Source organism: Amblyraja radiata, chromosome 4 (assembly GCF_010909765.2).
Source record: "Amblyraja radiata isolate CabotCenter1 chromosome 4, sAmbRad1.1.pri, whole genome shotgun sequence".
NCBI lineage: Eukaryota > Metazoa > Chordata > Chondrichthyes > Rajiformes > Rajidae > Amblyraja > Amblyraja radiata.
Genome location: NC_045959.1, coordinates 72,837,639 through 72,857,386, shown reverse-complemented (window position 1 = coordinate 72,857,386; position 19,748 = coordinate 72,837,639). Strand labels below are relative to the sequence as shown.

The 19,748-nt window shown below is 39.5% G+C and overlaps 1 protein-coding gene across 4 annotated transcripts in view; it reads left to right on the top strand.

The window, feature by feature from the left end:
* Positions 1–19,748, top strand: part of tcea1 (transcription elongation factor A1) — a 51,434-nt gene that overhangs the window by 18,410 nt on the left and 13,276 nt on the right. For all 4 annotated transcript variants that reach the window (XM_033019731.1, XM_033019730.1, XM_033019733.1 and 1 more), the window contains 5 exons: positions 404–509; positions 8,175–8,256; positions 8,738–8,883; positions 11,758–11,814; positions 16,962–17,116. In XM_033019731.1, the coding sequence (XP_032875622.1) occupies positions 404–509; positions 8,175–8,256; positions 8,738–8,883; positions 11,758–11,814; positions 16,962–17,116 (546 nt within the window). The remainder of the gene's footprint in view (positions 1–403; positions 510–8,174; positions 8,257–8,737; positions 8,884–11,757; positions 11,815–16,961; positions 17,117–19,748) is intronic.

The following is a 19,748-nucleotide window of genomic DNA, read 5'->3' as shown; positions in this document are numbered from 1 at the left end:
CCAAATGATCTTTGTATCATGAGCCTGTGTTGTCTCACGTTTAGTTTTGGATCAGGCACAGTTTCCTTCAGTTGTACATCGAAGATCGATAGCCAAAGTGATTGTTTTCTATTCTGTTCACAAAACGTCATGCTCTTGAGCTCTTAATTTCATTGCTTTCTTTTTTCACCTATCTATGAGTACTGCAACCCTGTACCCATGTATTTTTTAATTGAATTTCTAACTAGGTGTGGTTTCATTTCAAAGGTGGGCTGTTTCCATCTGTGGTAATGCTCCACTACTGAATCAGCCAAATGATCCTAATCTATTCCAAAGTCTTTCTATGGTAATGAAATTCTTTGTAGTTGTTCAAAATGTTGGATCTAATCAATTTGGTAAGTAATATGTATTTATTGTTTTGCAGTCTACCAGAATTGGGATGTCTGTAAATGCCATCAGGAAGCAGAGTAAAGAGGAAGACGTCATATCCTTGGCAAAATCCCTCATTAAATCCTGGAAGAAACTCTTGGGTAAGGGACTGCACACTCAAGTCTTGGTCTAACACCAGTAATTTTCCATCTTGCAAAGATTACCTGTGAGCTAAATCCAGATACCATTCATGAAAATGGATATAGCGGTGCTGAACTACTACCTACCTCATTGTTGACCCTCAGATTATCCTTGATTGGACTTTGCTGGTTTTACCTTGCACTAAACATTATTCCTTATCATGGATTTATACACTGTAAATGGCTCAATTGTAACCATGTTTGGTCTTTCTGTTGACTGGTTAGCATGCAACAAAAGCTTTTCATTGTACCTCGGTACACGTGACAATAAACTAAACTGAATTTTATGGAACTCTTTGCCAAATGCATAGCAAAAACAAAGTATCACCCAGTTTCTGGGGGTGTTGGAATTTTATCTGTCCTTAAATGGGGAAAATACAAGTCAGGAGTAATAAGATCCAACAAACACAAAAAATAGTTGCCAGTGGCCCAGCTCTGCAGGTTATTTTGTTCCTCTTTTCAAAATATGCATAATTATCTCATGAGGACTAGCTGAACTAACTATCGTTGCCTTTTTGTTTATGCTCATAAATTTTAAGTAGTTATTAAGGTATTGCTTTTCTGTATAATTTTCCAAAGAGCAAGTGCTTGTTGTCTCTTTAAACCTCAAATATCTTGTTTAATGATTGAAGTAGTCACCTACAGGGTAAAAACAGAAACCGCATAGGTGTCATGGGTGGATTTGATAGAGTTTATAGTTGATTTGAAGTAATTTGTTCCAGGAGGTATCTCAAATTAATTTCAGAATATTGCAAGCTGTCGTGTGTTTAGTGTTGTATGTGGTCTTTTGTTTTCCTGAGGCGTTTTTAATTACCGTAAAGTAATTACTGTACATACTGGAAAGATAAGAGAAATTAGATTGTGCATCACAACTAATGTCAAATTTTGGAATAAAAAGTTGCAAGAAAACCTTGCACATTCCAAAGTAAATTATGAAAGATAATTTACAGAACATGTTTGAAGAGACAATGAAGCTCTGATTCAGAGCCTCTGAATACATCAACTGTTATTCTGTAGGTTCTATTGATACTGAACAACCCTGAAACATTTAATGTGCCAATTTGCAATAATTTTCCAATGTGTGATTCTGAATATAAGAAAGTGCACATACAACCAGTGTGCAAATAATTATTCCCAGTGATGCATGTTAGAATACAGGGAATTGTATAAATCACTTCTTATTCCAAATGTCTCTTCTCCATGCAACATATGGGTTTGTGTGATGAGGAATTGTATCTTCCCATGCTGTGTATTGTGCCTATTCTGAGTACAATTTGTAAAAGTGTTTTTGCATTTTCTGTACCTTTTGTTTTGTAATGCTCTGAGGATTAATCTGTTCTGTTCACCATTTTTAGCTGGTATGTTGATTGCTGCATTTTACATAGTCTACATAAAATTGGAGATAATGAGATTCTTGTGTTAATCCTAGGAGTTATAAGATTCACACAAGGAATCGATGTTCATGAGAAGTAAACAAATGCATGCGAACAACATCCAAAGTCCTACTTCTTGTAGAATTCATATATCTCTTGTAGCATTATGCACACACCTGGACATCTTAAAAGTATGATCTTATTAAAGTATCATCTTAAATGATTTGTATGAGGGGATTGAAGGCTTTATGGCCAAGTTTGCGTATGATATGAAAATAGGTGGAGGAGCAGGTAGTGCAGAGAAAGCAGGGTCTCTGCAGAATGATCTGGACAGGTTGGGAGAGTGGGTAGAGAACTGGCAGAGAATGGAATATAGTGTAGCAAAGTGTGGAGTCGTGCATTTTGGTAGTAGGAAGAAAGACGTAGACTATAATCAGAAATCGGAGGTGCAAAGGGACTTGGGAGTGCCTGTGCAGATTCCCAAAAAGTTAATCAGCAAGTCGAATCAGTAGTAAAGAAGGCAAACGTAATGCTAGCCTTTATTTCAAGAGGGCTAGAATACAAAAACAGGGATATAATGCTGAGGCTCTATAAAATGCTGGTCAGGCTGCATTTTGAGCGTTGCGAGCAATTTTTGGCACCTTATCTGAGGAAGGATGTGCTGGCTAGAGAGGGTTGAGAGGAGGTTTACAAGAATTATCCCAGGAATGAGCGGGTAAACATATGATGAGCGTTTGACGGCATTGGGCCAGTACTCGCTGGAATTTAGAAGAATGAGGGGGGACCGCATTGAAATGTACAGAATAGTGAAAGGCTTGGATAGACTGAATGTGGAGAGGATGTTTCCACTAGTGGGACTAGGATTAGAGGTCATAGCCTCAGAATTAAAGGACATTTAGGAAGGAGATGAGGAGGAATTTCTTTTGTCAGTGGATGGTGAATCTGTGGACTTCTTTCCCACATAAGGCTGTGGAGGCCAAGTCAATTAATATTTTTTTAATGCCAGCGATAGATAGATTCTTGATTAGTACAGGTGATTGGGGGAGAAGGCAGGAGAATGGGGTTTGGAAGGAGAGATAGATCAGCCATGATTTAATGGCGTAGTAGACGTGATGGGCCGAATAGCCTAATTTTTCTCCTATTACTAATGACCTTCTGCCCCAAGTACATATTTTGACCATTATCAATGAATATGGCTGCATGTTGAATTGAATCAATCTCATCACGAAAACCTAGAGTTGGTATGTGGAGTATACTATTGTAAACAGTCAGGGTTGCAGACAAGAGAACTAATACTATAATCCTGCTCAATTTTAATTAAAAATTGCAGTAAACAGGGCAAGTGTTTCTGATCTCTCTACGTTGCTATGGAGAGTAAGATCTGTATATGCTGAAAGATTAAAGTATCGCCATTTAAAAAAAAAAAAATTTATACTTATCTTAAATTTGCAGGAGCGATTGAAATTGGAAACAGAATTTTTTCTGATCTTTGATTGTCGGCAATATCAAAACATGTTTTCCAAACAGTCAGATTAATTTGGAGTGGGACGTTATTTATAACTGATTGCATGAGGTCTACATCTGTTGAAAATTTACTTGGGGCTATTGCGATAGAGTTGTCATCATTGTTATCACCATCGTCTGTTTTGATTGGGATACAAATGTTGGACTGCAATATAGTTCCATTGTATTTTAGTAGACATCAGGAACTGCAAATGATAGTTTTAAAAAACAAAAACAAAGTGCTGGAGTAACTCAGTGGGCCAGGCAGCATCTCTAGGGGACCTGGATAGGTGGCGTTTTGGTTGGGACCCTTCTTCAGACTCCTACAAACAGTCTGAAGAAGGTGTCCTGACAAGAAATGTCACCTCTCTATCTCCTTTGGAGATGCTGCCTGACCTGATGAGTTACTCCAGCACTTTATTCTTTCAATATATTTTGGTACTCAGCATCTGTCAAATTGAAGCTGACAATGAAAATTTACCGGAATATTCTCAACTATTTTTTTTTAATGCATATATTTCCTGCTGAGGAATTTTGCTTCTGTACTTTCCTTATGTAATTATTGTAAATATGGAAAAAATGTGGAAAATATGTTTCAAAACTTGGAAAGCAAAGAGCCTTGTAGAAGATCTCACAGTAAGATGTAGGATGATGTAGGTTAATTGTTTTAAATTGATCCCTATGTTTAGATGACTATTGGAAACTGTGGAGATTTAAATGTAAGGAGAATAAAGAATGCAGCATCAGTGCAAATGGGTTAGACAATAGGTGCACGAGTAGGCCATTCGGCCCTTCGAGCCAGCACTGCCATTCAATGTGATCATGGCTGATCATCCACAATCAGTACTCCGTTCCTGCCTTCTCCCCATATTCCCTGACTCCGCTATCTTTAAGAGCTCTATCTAACTCTCTTGAAATCATCTAGAGAACCGACCTCCACTGCCTTCTGAGGCAGAGAATTCCACAGACTCACAACTCTCTCTGTAAAAAAGTGTTTCCTCATCTCCGTTCTGAAGGGCTTACCCCTCATTCTTAAACTGTGGCCCCTGGTTCTGGACTTCCCCCAACATCTGGAACATGTTTCCTGCCTCCAGCATGTCCAAACCCTTAATAATCTTATATGTTTCAATAAGATCCACTCTCATCTTGGTGCAGACCTGCAGGGCCAAAGGGTGTGTTTATCTATTGTGTATTTCTATGATGCTAAGATGACACAGGAAACCTCCCAGATGAGGAGAGCATTAGTTTAAAAAAATCTTCGTACAAGCACCCCATGGTTATATAATTGTTCTGTTCCTAAGATCTGTCCAAATTTTCCATATATTGGAAACTTCTCTGTTCTAGAGTTACTTGTATTAAATCGCTCTACTTACGCTTTAATTCTTCCATTTCATAAAAAATCACTCTAACAAGATTGAATCGTCAAAGTGATTTTATTGTCATATGTCCCAGATAGACCAATGAAATTCTTACTTGCTGCAGCACAACAGAATATGTAATCATAATTGATATAACAAAAAACTCAAAAACAACCAATAACAGTGCAATAATAATAATAGTTCGTAGCTTATGAGGTTGTAGTGTTTAATAGCCTGATGCCTGTAGGGAAGAAGCTGTTCCTGAACCTGGACGTTATCGTTCTCAGGCTCCTGTACCTTCTTCCCGATGGCAGTGGTGAGATGAGTGTGTGGCCAGGATGGTGTAGGTCTATGATGATGTAGGCTACCTTTTTGAGGCAGCGACTACTATAGATCCCTTCGATGGTGGGGAGTGTTTAAGAAAAAACTGCAGATGCTGGAAAAATCGAAGGTAGACAAAAATGCTGGAGAAACTCAGCGGGTGAGGCAGCATCTATAGAGCGATGGAATAGGTGACGTTTCAGGTCGAGACCCTTCTTCAGACCTTCTTCGATGGTGGGGAGATCAGAGCGGGTGATGGCCTGGACAGTGTTTACAACTTTTTGCAGTCTTTTCCGCTCCTGGACATTCAAGTTGCCGAACCAGGCCAACCTGTATGCTCTCTACTGTGCACCTGTAGAGGTTCAAGAGAATCCTCTTTGACATACCGAATCTCCGTAATCTTCTCAGGAAGTAGAGGCGCTGATGTGCTTTCTTTATACTGAGTTATTGAGGATACTGAGTTGGATGATCAGCCATGATCATATTGAATGGCGGTACAGGCTTGAAGGGCCGAATGGCCTACTCCTGCACCTATTTTCTATGTTTCTATGTTCTATGATTGTATCAGTGTGCTGGGTCCAGGAAAGATCGTTGGAAATATGTACACCCAGGAATTTGAAGTTTTTGACTTTCTCCATCATTGTCCCATTGATGTAAACAGGATTGTGGGTCCTCAACCTTCCTCTTCAAAAGTCCACAATCAATTCTTTGGTTTTACTAGTGTTGAGAGCCAGGTTATTGTGCTGGCACCATATGGTCAGTCGGTCGATCTCACTTCTATACTCTGACTCATCACCATCTGTAATTCATCTCACAACGGTGTTGTCGTCGGAGAACTTGAAGATGGAGTTCGCACTATATCCGGCTACGCAGTCATGAGTTTCGAGTGAGTGAGTTTCGAGTGAGCATGGAATAATCTCCACCCTACTACAGTTACCCAACCAGATGCGACTAAATTTAAAGTAGCTCTTTCTTCCCAATAACCCTTTCTGGCTTAAGTCCTCCCTCCACCACCTCCAGTTTAAATTCCATTTGGAATATTTTGGAGGAACAAGAAACCAAGAACCAAGTAGACCAGGGGGATGAGCACGCAGCCTTGAGGGGATCCCGTGCTGATGTCAATGGTGTTTATTTGTCATATGCACCGGAATAATGAAATCCACTTGCTACAGTTTTACAGGCAAAGTATACACAATAACATCAATAAATATACAATAGATTTTCAGTTATTCTAAGAAAAACGAAGTGAACATGGTTAATCTAATGAAATATATGCTGTAATGTGTTATCAGACATGAAACATTATTATCTTGGAAAATGGTTTAAAAAATATGAGAATTTGCATATAATCAGATTTTCTTTAAATTGGGTCATGATACCTCAGAGCATCTGTATTGGAGAAATGAAAAGGATTGAAATCCAATTAATCTCCAGGACTTAAAAAATTGCAACAAGGATATTTGAAAATTAAAACTGTGGAGATAGTGGAAGCACAAACCAGTTTTCACAATTTCATAGATTGTAGACTGGCTTCCACAGATTTGAAAGTAACAAATGACTCTATTTGTTAAGAAAGGAGTGGGATAGAAAACGAGGAATGGAGAATCCCATAGCCTGACTTTAATTCTCAAAAAAATGCAAGAATCTATTATTTAGGAAGTGGTCATTGGATGCTTGGGTGGACAATAATCGGTCTGGAGAATCATTACCCTTAAATTTAATGAATATTTTGAAGTTGTAACTAACAGTATAGGTAAGGATGAATCAGATACTTTATTTGGACGCTCAGAAGGCCTTTGATAAGCTAGAACATAAAACGTTATTGATCATAGACGGCACTGTATTGAGGACAATATATGAATGTGCATTTATGCTGGTGGATTGAGAATCATGGACATAGAATGGAAATTGAACTTATTGAGTGGAATGGCTAGAATCCACAGGAGTTGGTGCAGAGGTCCCAGCTGTTCCCAATCTATATCAATAATTTGCAGGAAAACGTGTAATATATCCCAGTTTGCCGACTGCGCAAAACAAGTAACCATTGTGGGCTATGAACAGGGTGCAGAGATGCTTCAGTGGGGTGTAGGCAGGTTAGTTGTACAGGAAAAGGCAGGGCACACGAAAGATAAGATGGGGAAAAAAAATGATATCATCGACATTGTAACAAAAAGTAGAATGTATTTTGTAAGTGACGAGAAATGGAAAAATGTTTTTGTTCTGATGAACTGGAATGTCATTGCCCACACATGGCTGAAAGTTAAGAAGGAAGTTCAGAAACCAATGAAAGGGATAAACTGCGTGTTAGTCTTGCGTGCCAGGGATATATTTTCTAATTTTGCAGGTCCCTGACGAGCCCACAACTGGAATATTATGTACAAGAAGAAGAAGAATGTTGTGATCAAGGCAGTACAGCAAAGGTTCCCCAGAATGATTCCTGGGACGATGGTTTGCTATTTGAGGAGACGCTAAACAGAATAAGCCTGTAGTGCCCTGAATGTAGAAGAAAGATTGATCTTGCAGAAACGTACAGATCTCTTGCAGAGCTTGATCGGTTTAGCGTGTCTGTTTATCTTAGCTGAGATGTTGAGAACAAGGGGTCAGGCTAATGAGTTGGCCATTCAGGGATGATAAGAGGAAACCTCTTCACATGGAGGATGGAGGATCTTAGAAATTCATATCCCAGAAAGGATGTGCAGGCTTAATTGCTCAGTATATTCAACATTGAGATGGATGGAACTTTAGATATTAAGAAAATCAAGGGATGTGAAGTTAATGCAGGAGTGTAGTGCTGAGGTAAAAGTTCAGCCCTGATCGTATTAAGCAGACACAGAGGTGAATGCCCTACTATTTTATTTCAGCATATTTGGTTTCTGTGCACAGGTCCTTTCAGCAAATTCAGTTTCTGTGCACAGGTCCATTAGGTGTGTGACTCACACGAGCTTCAGTAGCTGTGCATCTTAAATTCCAACCATTAATTACTGCCTTGTTCATTGTGATGAGAGATCTTTATGATTTGGAGAAAAGAAACACGGTGAAATGGTATTTAATTCAAAAATGCGATTTTGCAGATGGACCAACAGTTGAGAAACCTACAGAAGACAAGAAAAAAGATTCCTTGGCACAAAACAGCCCAAAAGCAAAAGAAGAAAGGTACAAGTTTCTTGAAATATGAGTAAGAAAATCAATACATGACTGCTTCCATTGACTTTTGACATCCATCCCCAGCTGGGTGAAGTATGCTTTTGGGGTAGCTAAGGAAAGGAACCAATTTCAAAGATTTTGTAGCTTCTGTGATACACTTTTCCACTCTCTTTCATTTGCTCCTCTGTCCACTTAGCCCTCACTTGACTGTCTCTGTGCTTTCGATGTATAGTAATCTTTTGCTTCCCTTATTAAACAAGCTCTTTCACATTAGGTATCCCCAGATTTGAAAAATGACAAACATTTTCATTTGACAAACAAAACCTGTGAACGAATGGACATTTCTGTGGATAAATGTAGATTTTGTGAAAACTTGGGTACAATAATTAGGTATAGTATCTTAGATAAACTCTTCATGTAGAAGTCCTTGAAGCAGAGTCAATCAACCTATTCAGATTCTGATTAAAAACTTGAATTTTGTGCTTTTTAGTTCAGGAAGCAATTCCAGTATCTCACATGAAGCATTATATACTCCATCACCGTTTCAACTGAAAAGTTATCCTCAGGCTCCTTTTACCACTGACTCGGTACGGGTCAAGTGTAGAGAAATGTTAGCTGCTGCAATGAAAACGGACGGTAAGTCATGCTTCAATTAACTTCATAAACAAATACTATTTAAAAAAAAAACTTCAGTTCAGTGGCAACATTCCCATCTATACATTCACATCTCACTCCAGAAAACCCTAGCAAGCAGCCTTGAGCATTTCGGTTCTGAAAAATGGTTGAATCTTGCAGGATACTCTCATCTAATGGGAGTAGAGAGGAGTCACCTTCAATTCCAGCTGGTTCTCTTGGAAAGGGCACGTGAGTCGTATGTATAATGTCAATTACAACAAAGGTTTGTAGTCACTTAAATAAAGCTCTTTGTTATTGAAACCATCCAGAGCATGATTTGCTGGATATGGAGATACAAATAGGCAGAAGGGCATGTTATGATGAGGACATTATGATTCTAAAATGGGTTATAGATAGATTGGAGTGATTGAACATAGCTTAAAGTGGGGTAGTATAAAGTCAAGCACATCAGAAATAGGAATGCAATGGTGGATTATTATCTGAATGAAGGGAGAGGCAAATGACTGAAATTTAGAGGGGTCCAGGTATTCTCCTGCATGAATCACAAATTAGCAACAAGGTCCAACATGCAGTTAAAAAGGCAAATAGAATGCTGGCCTATATTGAAGGCATTATTACAATTGTGCAGGGGTTTAGTTTAGAGGTACAGCGCGGAAACAGGCTCTTCGACCCACTGAGTCCGCAACGACCAGCAATCCCCACACATTAACATACGCAAACTAGGGCCAATTTTCACTTATAGTAAGTAGCCAATTAACCAACAAACCTGTACATCTTTGGAATATGGGAGGAAAACGAAGATCACAAAGAAAACCCACGCGTTCATGGGGAGAACGTACAAACTCCGTACAGACAACACCCGTAGTCAGGATTGAACCAGCGTCTCTGGCGCTGCAAGAAGCTGTAGGGCAGCAACTCGCTGTGCCACCCTAGGGTTAGCGAGTCCTTGCCTGGAATACTGTTCCAGCCCCTTTACTGAAGAAAGGATATAATGGCATTGGTGGAGGTTTACCATGCTAATTCCTAGAAAAGGGGATTGTCCGATCAAGAGAGATTAGGCAGTTTGGATTTGTGTTCCTTGGAGTTTAGACGATTGAAGGCGACTATTCAGACATGTTGTATCATAAAGCAGGTTTGACAGTACCTGGGTATGATATTACATAATATGGGATGAGGTATTTAGTCAAGTGGAAGATCACAAACAAGGTAACAAGACCACAAGATAAGGGACCTGTCACTAAAAGTTCAGGTGTGCAGAGTTCAGATTCTTGGAGGGTAGTAAATCACTTGAATTGTCTGTCTGAGGGTGGTGGAAACCAGATCATATATGAAATGGATAAAGATCTGAATTAAGCCTGAAGGGGAGCTGGCACAGAAGTGGTATTGAGGCCAACATAGATCAGTCATGTTTAAATTGAATTGAGCAGCCAGATGTGACAGAGAAGGAGATAAGTTGGAAAATATTTTTAACCTTAATGATCCCATATTTCCCCATTTATCAAGTTAAACAGCAAAGTGGCACTACTGTTTCCACACAGCTCGAGTGAGCTGGGATCAATCCTGACCTTCGGTCTTGTCTGTATGTGGTTTGCACCTTCCTTGACGATTTCCCCCAGATGCTTTACTTTCCTCCCACATCCCAAAGAAGTGCTGGTAGGTTAAAGGGCAACAGTAAATTACCGCTAGTTTAGGAAAATGCAAGAAATCAGTCTTGAGTTGACAGGCATCTGAGAGAGAACGGGTCACAGGGACGTGGACAGAATAGGACAGATGCATTGTCATTGACTTGATTGGCCAAATGGCATCTTTCTGTGTCCTAAAGAAAATATGAGAGACATTTTTTGGACACTAGTTAATTTCCCTAACAAAACCACATCTACTTAAAAATAGATTAAGTTACGTATTTTTAAAATTTGCTTGATAATCAGAGGTAATGGGTTAATAAGTTTCATTGTTCAGGAATGGAGATTCATTCAGTTCATTGCACTGAAGTATGTAACAAGGCAATAGCAGTTCACTATTGTGAATGAAATGTGCATTTTATCAATATTGTGTGAATATCAATGTAAATTGTATAAATGCAATTTTCTAAGATGTATTTGGAATATGAAAGTATGAGGAAATTTTGTTTGCCAACTGTGCCAATTTGGTTTCCAGCTCCAAAATTATACATTGCCTGGTATAAATATAGTAACAAATCTGTCATAATAATATAAGAAATGGAAGCGAGAGTGGGTTTTCCATGGCATCTTTTCTGCTATGAATTCATCCGATTGTTATTTATTTGTTGCTTTCATATACTAGCTGCATAGCCTTTGATTCCCTTAATATCCAAAAATCTTTAGTCATCTTGTCAATGTAATCACTGCTCTCGTACTGTCGAGAACTACAAAGCTTCAGTACCCTTTGGATGAAGAAATTTAGGGGAAACATCATCCTACCATCCACCGTGTCATGCCCCGCAAGAAATTTATGAAATGTCCTAATTTAAAAATTTAAAAACTCCATAATACTAGTCTACTTAATTGGTTAGCATGGAGACTTTGAGAAGATCTTCCTGTGTGAAGTGTTTCCTGTGTCTTTATGATTGGCTCTTAACTGAAGTCTTAAGCTTTTTGAGCTTTGGTTATTCAGTTTAAATTAAAGAGATTTTGCATGCTACATTTGGTATTCAGTGATTAAATTGTTAATATTGTGGTGAAAATTGTATTTGATGGTCAGGGAGAGTTGATGGATATGTTGGGGGCAGGGATGGTGGTATTTGTGTTGAGGGAGTCTGATGTGGCTGGGAAAGGGAATCTCCATTTTAACAGTGTTTGAAAGGAGGACATTATGGATGTGTTTTCTCACGTATTTTCCATCTTTTCTGTTTAGGTGACTACATAGCAATTGGCTCAGATTGTGATGAGCTTGGAGCGCAAATTGAGGAAAATATCCTTCACAAGAAATAATCTCGGTCCTTGACTGTTACAGTGATCAGAATTAGGCTGTGTAACCATATTAAACTTCAAACTATCCGACCTTGGATGGAGAATCGGCAAGTTGTGAGGGTGGTGAGGGACGGGCAGTGGTTAAAGGACTAAGCAAGATTATGAGACGTGAATTTGCTTTTGTTAATATATATTGCTCGATTTATTCAGCTTTTCATTTCCGTCCATCTGGGTTCTGCCGCCATGATTGAGAAACAGGGCGGACAATACAAAGATAGAACAGTTTTGTTTGTGTTTCAGATTTACAGTATCTAGAGTATCGTGCAAAATTCCTTAGTGTGGTTACCATTAGGATGTTTAGGATTGTAATCCAAAATGACGGGAGAACCAGTCCAAGCAGCAGACAGGCCGATGGCTCCAATCCTAGCGACGAGACTCGACTGGTGAGACCGACGTCAGGCAGAACCATAGTGGTGGGTGACTCCATTGTCCGAGGTGCGGACTGGAGATTCTGTGGCGGCAGGCGAGACCCGAGGATGGTCTGTTGCCTCCCTGCTGCAAGGGTTCAAGATATCACAAACCGACTTCAGTACATCCTCGAGAGGGAAGGTGAACAGCCGGAGTAGTTGTGCACGTCGGCACAAACGACATCGGGAAGAAGAGTAAGGAGGTTCTGCAATGCGAGTTTAGAGAATTAGGAAGAAGACTGAAAATACAGGACTTCGAGGGTGGTTATCTCTGGATTGCTTCTGGTACCTTGTGCAAGTGAGGGCAAGGAACAGGGCGATAGGGGATCTGAATGTGTGTCTGGGGCGTTGTTGCAGGGAGCAAGGATTTAGATTTATAGACCATTGGGATCTCTTCTAGGGTAGGGGTGACCTGTACAAAAAGGATGGGTTATACCTTAACTGGAGGGGGAACGACGTTCTGGCAGGCAGGTTTGCTAGGGCTACACGTGTGGGTTTAAACTAAATAGTGGGTGTGAGGGGTTGACAAATTGGGAATATAAAGATTGAGTTAAAGGGGAAGTGAGTACAGGAAAAGTTACAAAAGTATCCTGAATTAATGGGAAGGAAAGTTCAAGAAGCGATAAGAGAGTAAGGTCGGGGCCAATAGTGAGCGGTGTGAGAGGGGAGGTGAATACCGAAGTTAAAGTGTTGTACGTGAATGCATGAAGTATAATAAATAAGTGGATGAGCTGGAGGCTCAGTTAGAAATTGGCAAGTATGATGTTGTGGGAATTACAGAGACATGGCTGCAAGAGGACCAGGGATGGAAACTGAATGTTTTGAAGATGTAACTAGGAAAATGGATAACAGAGCCAGTGGAAGTAGTGTACCTGGACTTTCAGAAAGCATTTGATAAGTTCCCACATAAGGAATTAGTGGGCAAAATTAGAACACATGGTTTTGGGGGTAGAGTGCTGACATGGATAGAAAACTGGTTGGCAAACAGGAAACAATGAGTAGGGATTAACGGGTCCCTTTCAGAATGGCAGGCAGTGACTAGTGGGATACCACAAGGCTTGGTGCTGGGACCGCAGCTATTTACAATATACATCAATGATTTAGATGAATGGATTCAAAGTAACATTAGGATGAGAGAGGATCTTATTGAAACATATAAGATTATTAAGGGTTTGGACACGATTGAGACAGGAACATGTTCCTGATGTTGGTGGAGTCCAGATCCAGGGGCCACAGTTTAAGAATAAGGGGTAAGCCATTTAGAACAGAGATGAGAAAAACCTTTTTCACACAGGGTTGTGAATCTGTGGAATTCTCTGCCTCAGAAGGCAGTGGAGGCCAATTCTCTGGATGCTTTCAAGAGAGAGTTAGATAGAGCTCTTAAAGATAGCAGAGTCAGGAGATATGGGGAGAAGGCAGGAACGGGGTACTGATTGTAGATAATCAGCCATGATCACATTGAATGGCGGTGCTGGCTCGAAGGGCCGAATGGCCTACTCCTGCACCTTTTGTCTATAATCCACAGGAACTGACCCTGAATCAATAGAACATTGGAAAATGATCACCAATGCGTCCACGATTTCAGGAGCCACTTCCTTAAGTACCCTGGAATGCAGACCATCAGGCCGTGGGGATTTATCAACCTTCAGCCTCATGAGTCTACTCAACACCATTTCCTGCCTAATGTGAATTTCCGTCAGTTCCTCCTTCACCCTAGATCCTTTGGCCACTAGTACATCAGGGAGATTGGATCTGTCTTCACTACAGAAGACACAAAGTACCTGTTCAACACGTCTCCAATTTCCTTGTTCCCCCATAATAAATTCTCTTTCCTAGTCATAAAGATTGTTTATTAGGGAGCTGCTGTCAATTAAGCCTTGGTAAGTTATTACAATGCATTGGAGGATGCTGCATTTTGCTACAACAGATCCATCAGTGGTGGATAGAGTGAATGTTTGAAGATGATATTTAGGTGCCCATCAATGGGCTGCATTGTGAAGTTGAGTTTCTTGAGTATTGTTGGAACTGTACTCATTCATGCTAATGGAGAATATTCTATTGCACTCTTGGCATGTACCTTGTGGATGGTAGAAAGGTTTTATGAAGTCAAGAGCTAGAAATTGTTTGGGCCGAATCGTGGTTTGCTCAAGGACAAAGATGGTGCCCTACTTTGAAACTAAAAAGAACCTCTTGGGAGGAGTTCAGTGGGTCAGGCAGCATCTGTGGAGGGAAATGGATAGTTATTGTTTCATTGCTACAGTCTGAAAGAGCAGATGCTGAAAATTTTACCTCCACCTGTCTCTCCCCTCATAGACTTTTTCCACAAATGCACTCCTTACATGCATCCACCTATTGTATGCCAGCTGTTGCCCACTTCCCTTCACCTCTGTACACTGGCTACCTCTTTTCCACTCTTTCAGTCCTGAGGAAGGATCTTGGCCCAACAAGTCGACTGACCATTTCCCTCCACAGATTCTACCTGACCCCCTGTGCTCCTCCAGCTGTTTGTTGTTTTTTGCTCCAGATTGCAGTATCTGCAGTCTTTTGAAAATCGGGTTAACTCGGAGCAGAGCAATTCTATGCATATTTCTGGGTGCCTTAGCACCTTAAAAAAATAAATAAAATTCAATTGGAATTTTAGTTCTAACAGGTTTTTTTAAATGACACCAATAATCACACATCACACAAACAATTCAGCTCTGAAAAACAATTCTTCTTTACTGAAATCAGATTTTACTTTTTCTCATTTGTATTCTTGTATTGGTGCTATTTAAAAGCATTTTTAATCCTCTTTGTGGCTTACTATGACCTTAATTGCAACCTTGCATGTCTGTCGTGACTGCTAGACCACTTCTTCACCAGCCTCTGCTAGTCCTTTTGGACACTCTGGGAACATCCCCCCACCCGTCTCCCATCATGATAGCAGCCATTCATTCAGTGGCAAACATGGTTGTAACTGGAATATTATGACTGGTATTGTAATACATCCCTTTAAAAGCTTCCAAAGAGATGGACCTGCCTATGTCCCATGCTGGCAATGCGAGAACTTTCAACTTGTCACTAGGGAATGCTGCTCTAAAACCGACAATGTCAAATACAAAGCAACCAAACAATGCTATTCTCTGAGCACTGAAAGTTCTTGCTGTCTAAGCGACTTTCACAAATGTTTTGAGTGACCCACAACACTGATTCCACATCCAAAAAAATGGTGTGAAGCAATTTCAAGGCCATGTGTGTCACTTGGCACAGAATACCTCTGCCCAGCTTTTGATCCTGCAATATTTAAGGAATGATGCAGTGTGCCATTTTCTGTGATACTTCACGGCTTGAATCTGCAAAGTGGTTTGCAGGCTTGCTTATAGTACGTGTGCTTCTCTGATGATGTAGACTGATCTTCCTTTGCCCCATATCAATGGGCACTTTCCCCTGAGCCACTTCCACTGGGTGCCTAATACTTGGATGCAGTGCCGCACAGGGGCTGTGTCAGAACAGTCAGTTGATCAGACTCCCAGAAGCATAGTTGCAGCTGACGAGGCCCCGCAATAAATTTCCCATTTTTTGTACAATGGTCTCGTTTTGGCCTGAATTGCTCTTCTATTTTTAGATTGAGAATACTTTTTGCCATTACTAAAAAAATACCCTGTGCCACCCACCGCCTCTCCCATTATTGTGCTGAAGCATGTGCTTCCACAGTGCAAATGAGTGTGAGAAAAGTCACACTACAATTCAGTATTAACAAACAACATTTGGGCTTTTCCTCATCAAGGAAGAATATTGATATCTAGAGACAGAATTCTTTGGCTCAACCAGTCCATGCTGACCAAGATGCTGCTTCAAGCTGGTCCCATTCTCCTGCATTTCGTCCATATCCCTCTCAACCGTTGCTATCCATGTACCTGTCCATGTGTCTGTTAAATGCTATTATCGTACCTGTCTCCACTACCTTCTTTGACACTCATTTCATATACCCACCACCCTCTGAGTGGAAAAAGCAGCTCTTTGGGTTCCCATTGAAACATTTCCGTCTCACCTTAAATCTGTACTGTGGGTCAAAGATTCTATGCAATCCCCCTATCTATTCCCCCACATGATTTTATACACATCTATAAGATCACCCTCTGTCTTCTGTGCTCCAAGGAATAAAGTCCTAGCCTGCCCAACATCTCCCTATTGCTCATGCTGTTGAATCCTGGCAACATCTTCATAAGTCTTCGCTGTACTCTTTCCAACTTAATGATGTCCTTCCCATAGTAGGATGGCCAACTCTGAACACAATACAACAAATGTGGCCTCACCAATGTCTTGCGTGACACAGTTTTGTGAAGTACATGTATTTAACCAGGTCCCAGTTGTGATTTGTTAACAATATAGTTCTGTTAATGCACAAGGTCAGCAAAATAACCCATAGGTAGAAACTGTTCATCTCCCAGAATCAAGCTTTTGCTTGTAAATAAATCCGACACTTTGTACAAAGTATAGAAACAAAAATAAGTGTCATTTGCACATTATCACAAGATAGTATGTAAGTTTATTAAAATATTTCATTGCATATAATTGTAATAGCAGTAATATTAGGATGGCCCTGGAGTGATTTATTGCATATGTAATCTTTCTGGTATTCAATTAATATTATTTTCAAGAAAAGCTACAACTTGCTTGAGTTTCCTTAACAGTTTCTGACGTGTATATCAAGAATTTAAAAACACAGATATGAAATATAAAAACAGAATGAGGAGCAGAATCGCAAATTTGAAAGACTCTAAGAACCCTAATCTGCGAAGAAATGTCCTTTGTGGAAATATTGCACCAGATAGACTGGCAAAAATGTCTGCAGAGGTAGGCACGTTTGTTTGATTTCCACTTGCAATATTAGCCAGAACAATATTGAACTTCTCATGTCAGTCAAAAATGTGCTTTGCAACCTGTAGGACTCTTGAGGATGGCTACTGGTAATGTCTGTATAATGTGATAGTTGTGTTCCCAAGAAATCTCGTCAGAAAATCTCACTATAAAGGCAATTGTGTCATGGGTTAGGGACGACAGTATTTCAGACTTGCAATGACAAAGTTATTTTTCATGCAAGATTTTCAAATATAAATGTATTTTCAATAAGAAGTTGTTACTATAAACTAAAAATACTAAAGGTTGTTATTATTTAACAATCTTCCCACAAGTGTCATTAACAGTGAATGCTTATCAATTTCAATGGCCACACACAGTTTAAGTAGCAGAGGAGTCTGAAGAAGGGTTTCGGCCCGAAACGTCGCCTATTTCCTTCGCTCCATAGATGCTGCTGCACCCGCTGAGTTCCCCCAGCAATTTTGTGTACCTTCCAGTTTAAGTAGCAGCTGTGTTCTTAAGATAGCAATGTTACAAAATTTTGAGATTTTAAAAATCAAGTTTGCAATTTATCCCATCAGATAAAGCATAAAAAGAAGTTTAATTTGACACCTAATTCACTTTCATATCTCAAGTATTAAAAAAGTTATGGCCATTTTCATACTCGGAAATTAGCATCTTGTTCCCTATTGATTTTCTATGGACATAACAAAAAAGCTGTGATCGTGGACAGTCAAAAGCACATAGCTTTCTTAAAAATTAAGAGAACTGAATGAAATTTTCAGTTATCATAGATTGAAGCATTCTGAAACAAATATAAAATAATCTTACTTGGATGACCTGAAATTAAAGCATATAATTAGTTAGTTACCCAATTGTAGCTAATTTCAAACTTCAATTACTAGATCTAAACATCTATCCATTTCTTAATAAATGATTAACATTTTTAAATAGCCTAAGTGTCCAAATAATATTCACAAATAATTCACAATAAAACATGATTTTTAAATCTTATTTACATTAATTTATAGGCCAAATGGAAGGAATTTAGTGTTCAATTGCTGTAAATTAAAGTCCATTTAAATCAGCTTTCTAGTGGGATCCTGTGAACGCGCTGGTCTAGAACGTTCACATTGTGGTAGATTTGTGCCCTCAAATGCCCAGAAAAATACTGCGGGATACAATGGGGCCCAAATTAGCTACTCGCAACATTAAACTTTGTATAAAGGGATCTTAAGAAGCCCTTTTTAACGTAAAAATAAACAGCCTACCTTCTGTTGTCCCCTGTATGAGATCCGACCCGTTGTCGGCGGTCGCAGGTTTAGAGGTTAATTTTTAACCTACTATAACAAGTAAAGAAAGCCCTTAAAACTAGAAATAGCTCCAGCTACGGAATCTTCCAGCGATTTTTCGTTAAGAATTAACTAGGCTGAAAAACCTCGATTTGAACAGCCTAGGGAAAATCGCGTTTTAAATCCGCCCCCCTCTAAACGGCGCCAAAATCACGCACACGAGCTGGGACAGATTTTCAGCGATCTTCAGGTAGGCTTTGCAACATACCTACTTAAGAGACAACAATGTCTTATTATTGTGGGGTAGCCTATGTAGACTTTTTTTCCCCCAAGACAGTTTTTTTTTTAACCTGGTTTGTCAATTTTCAGAGAAACTTTTAAGTTGTTCTCTAGTTCTCAGCTAAATCACATCATAATTAATTCGGTCCTGCATAATGCAAATAGTGTTCCCTAATTAATTGCTTGTGTTATATCTAATTTGTGTTATCGAAATGCACATTATAGCAGAACTACAGTACTAGTGACTCAAGACTATGTGCAATTTACAAATACAATGTGGTTCAGTGGCACCAAGCTGCTTTGTTTGCATTTGTTGGTTCTGTACCTATTTGGAAATATCATACTTGTTCTGGAGAATGATAGTATTAAAATCCAATAGAAATCAAATCGATACGACTTGAATTTTGAGAGTGAGTGAGAGCGAGCGACATATGAATGTAGGAATATGAGAAGCAGCTTTTAAATAAATATTTTATATAGTTGGTTTATAAATAATTCCACTTAACTTTACAACAAAACATCAAATGGACCTTTTGATACTGTGATACACAGATGAAATCAACACATTCTGGAGTAGTAAATTAAATACCCTTAGTTTATTTTAGAAACGCAACATGGAAATGGGCCCTTTGGCTCAATGAGTCCGTACTGACCTTCAATCATCGTTTCACACTAGTTCCATGCCATCCATTCCCACAACTATGGGGCATCGCGCAGAGGCCAATTCCGCACGTCTTTGGGATGTGGGAGGAAACCAGAGTACCTGGAGGAAACCCACACGGTCACACAGGGTGAATGTGTAAACTCCACACTGATGGCACCCAAGGTCAGTCTCGAGCACAGGCCTCTGGCACTGTGAAGTAACTGCTCTACCAGCTGCGCCACTGTGCCTATACAAAACATCCTCTTTGTTGACTTCTGAAATTTCTATATCTTTTAAAAAAAATATATTTTATTTTATTAGAAGCAAGTACAATCATATGGCACCAAAGTGCCTAATATTTATTTTCATAATACATTTTATGTACAGCTTCTTTTTTTTTTTGTTATATTAAAGA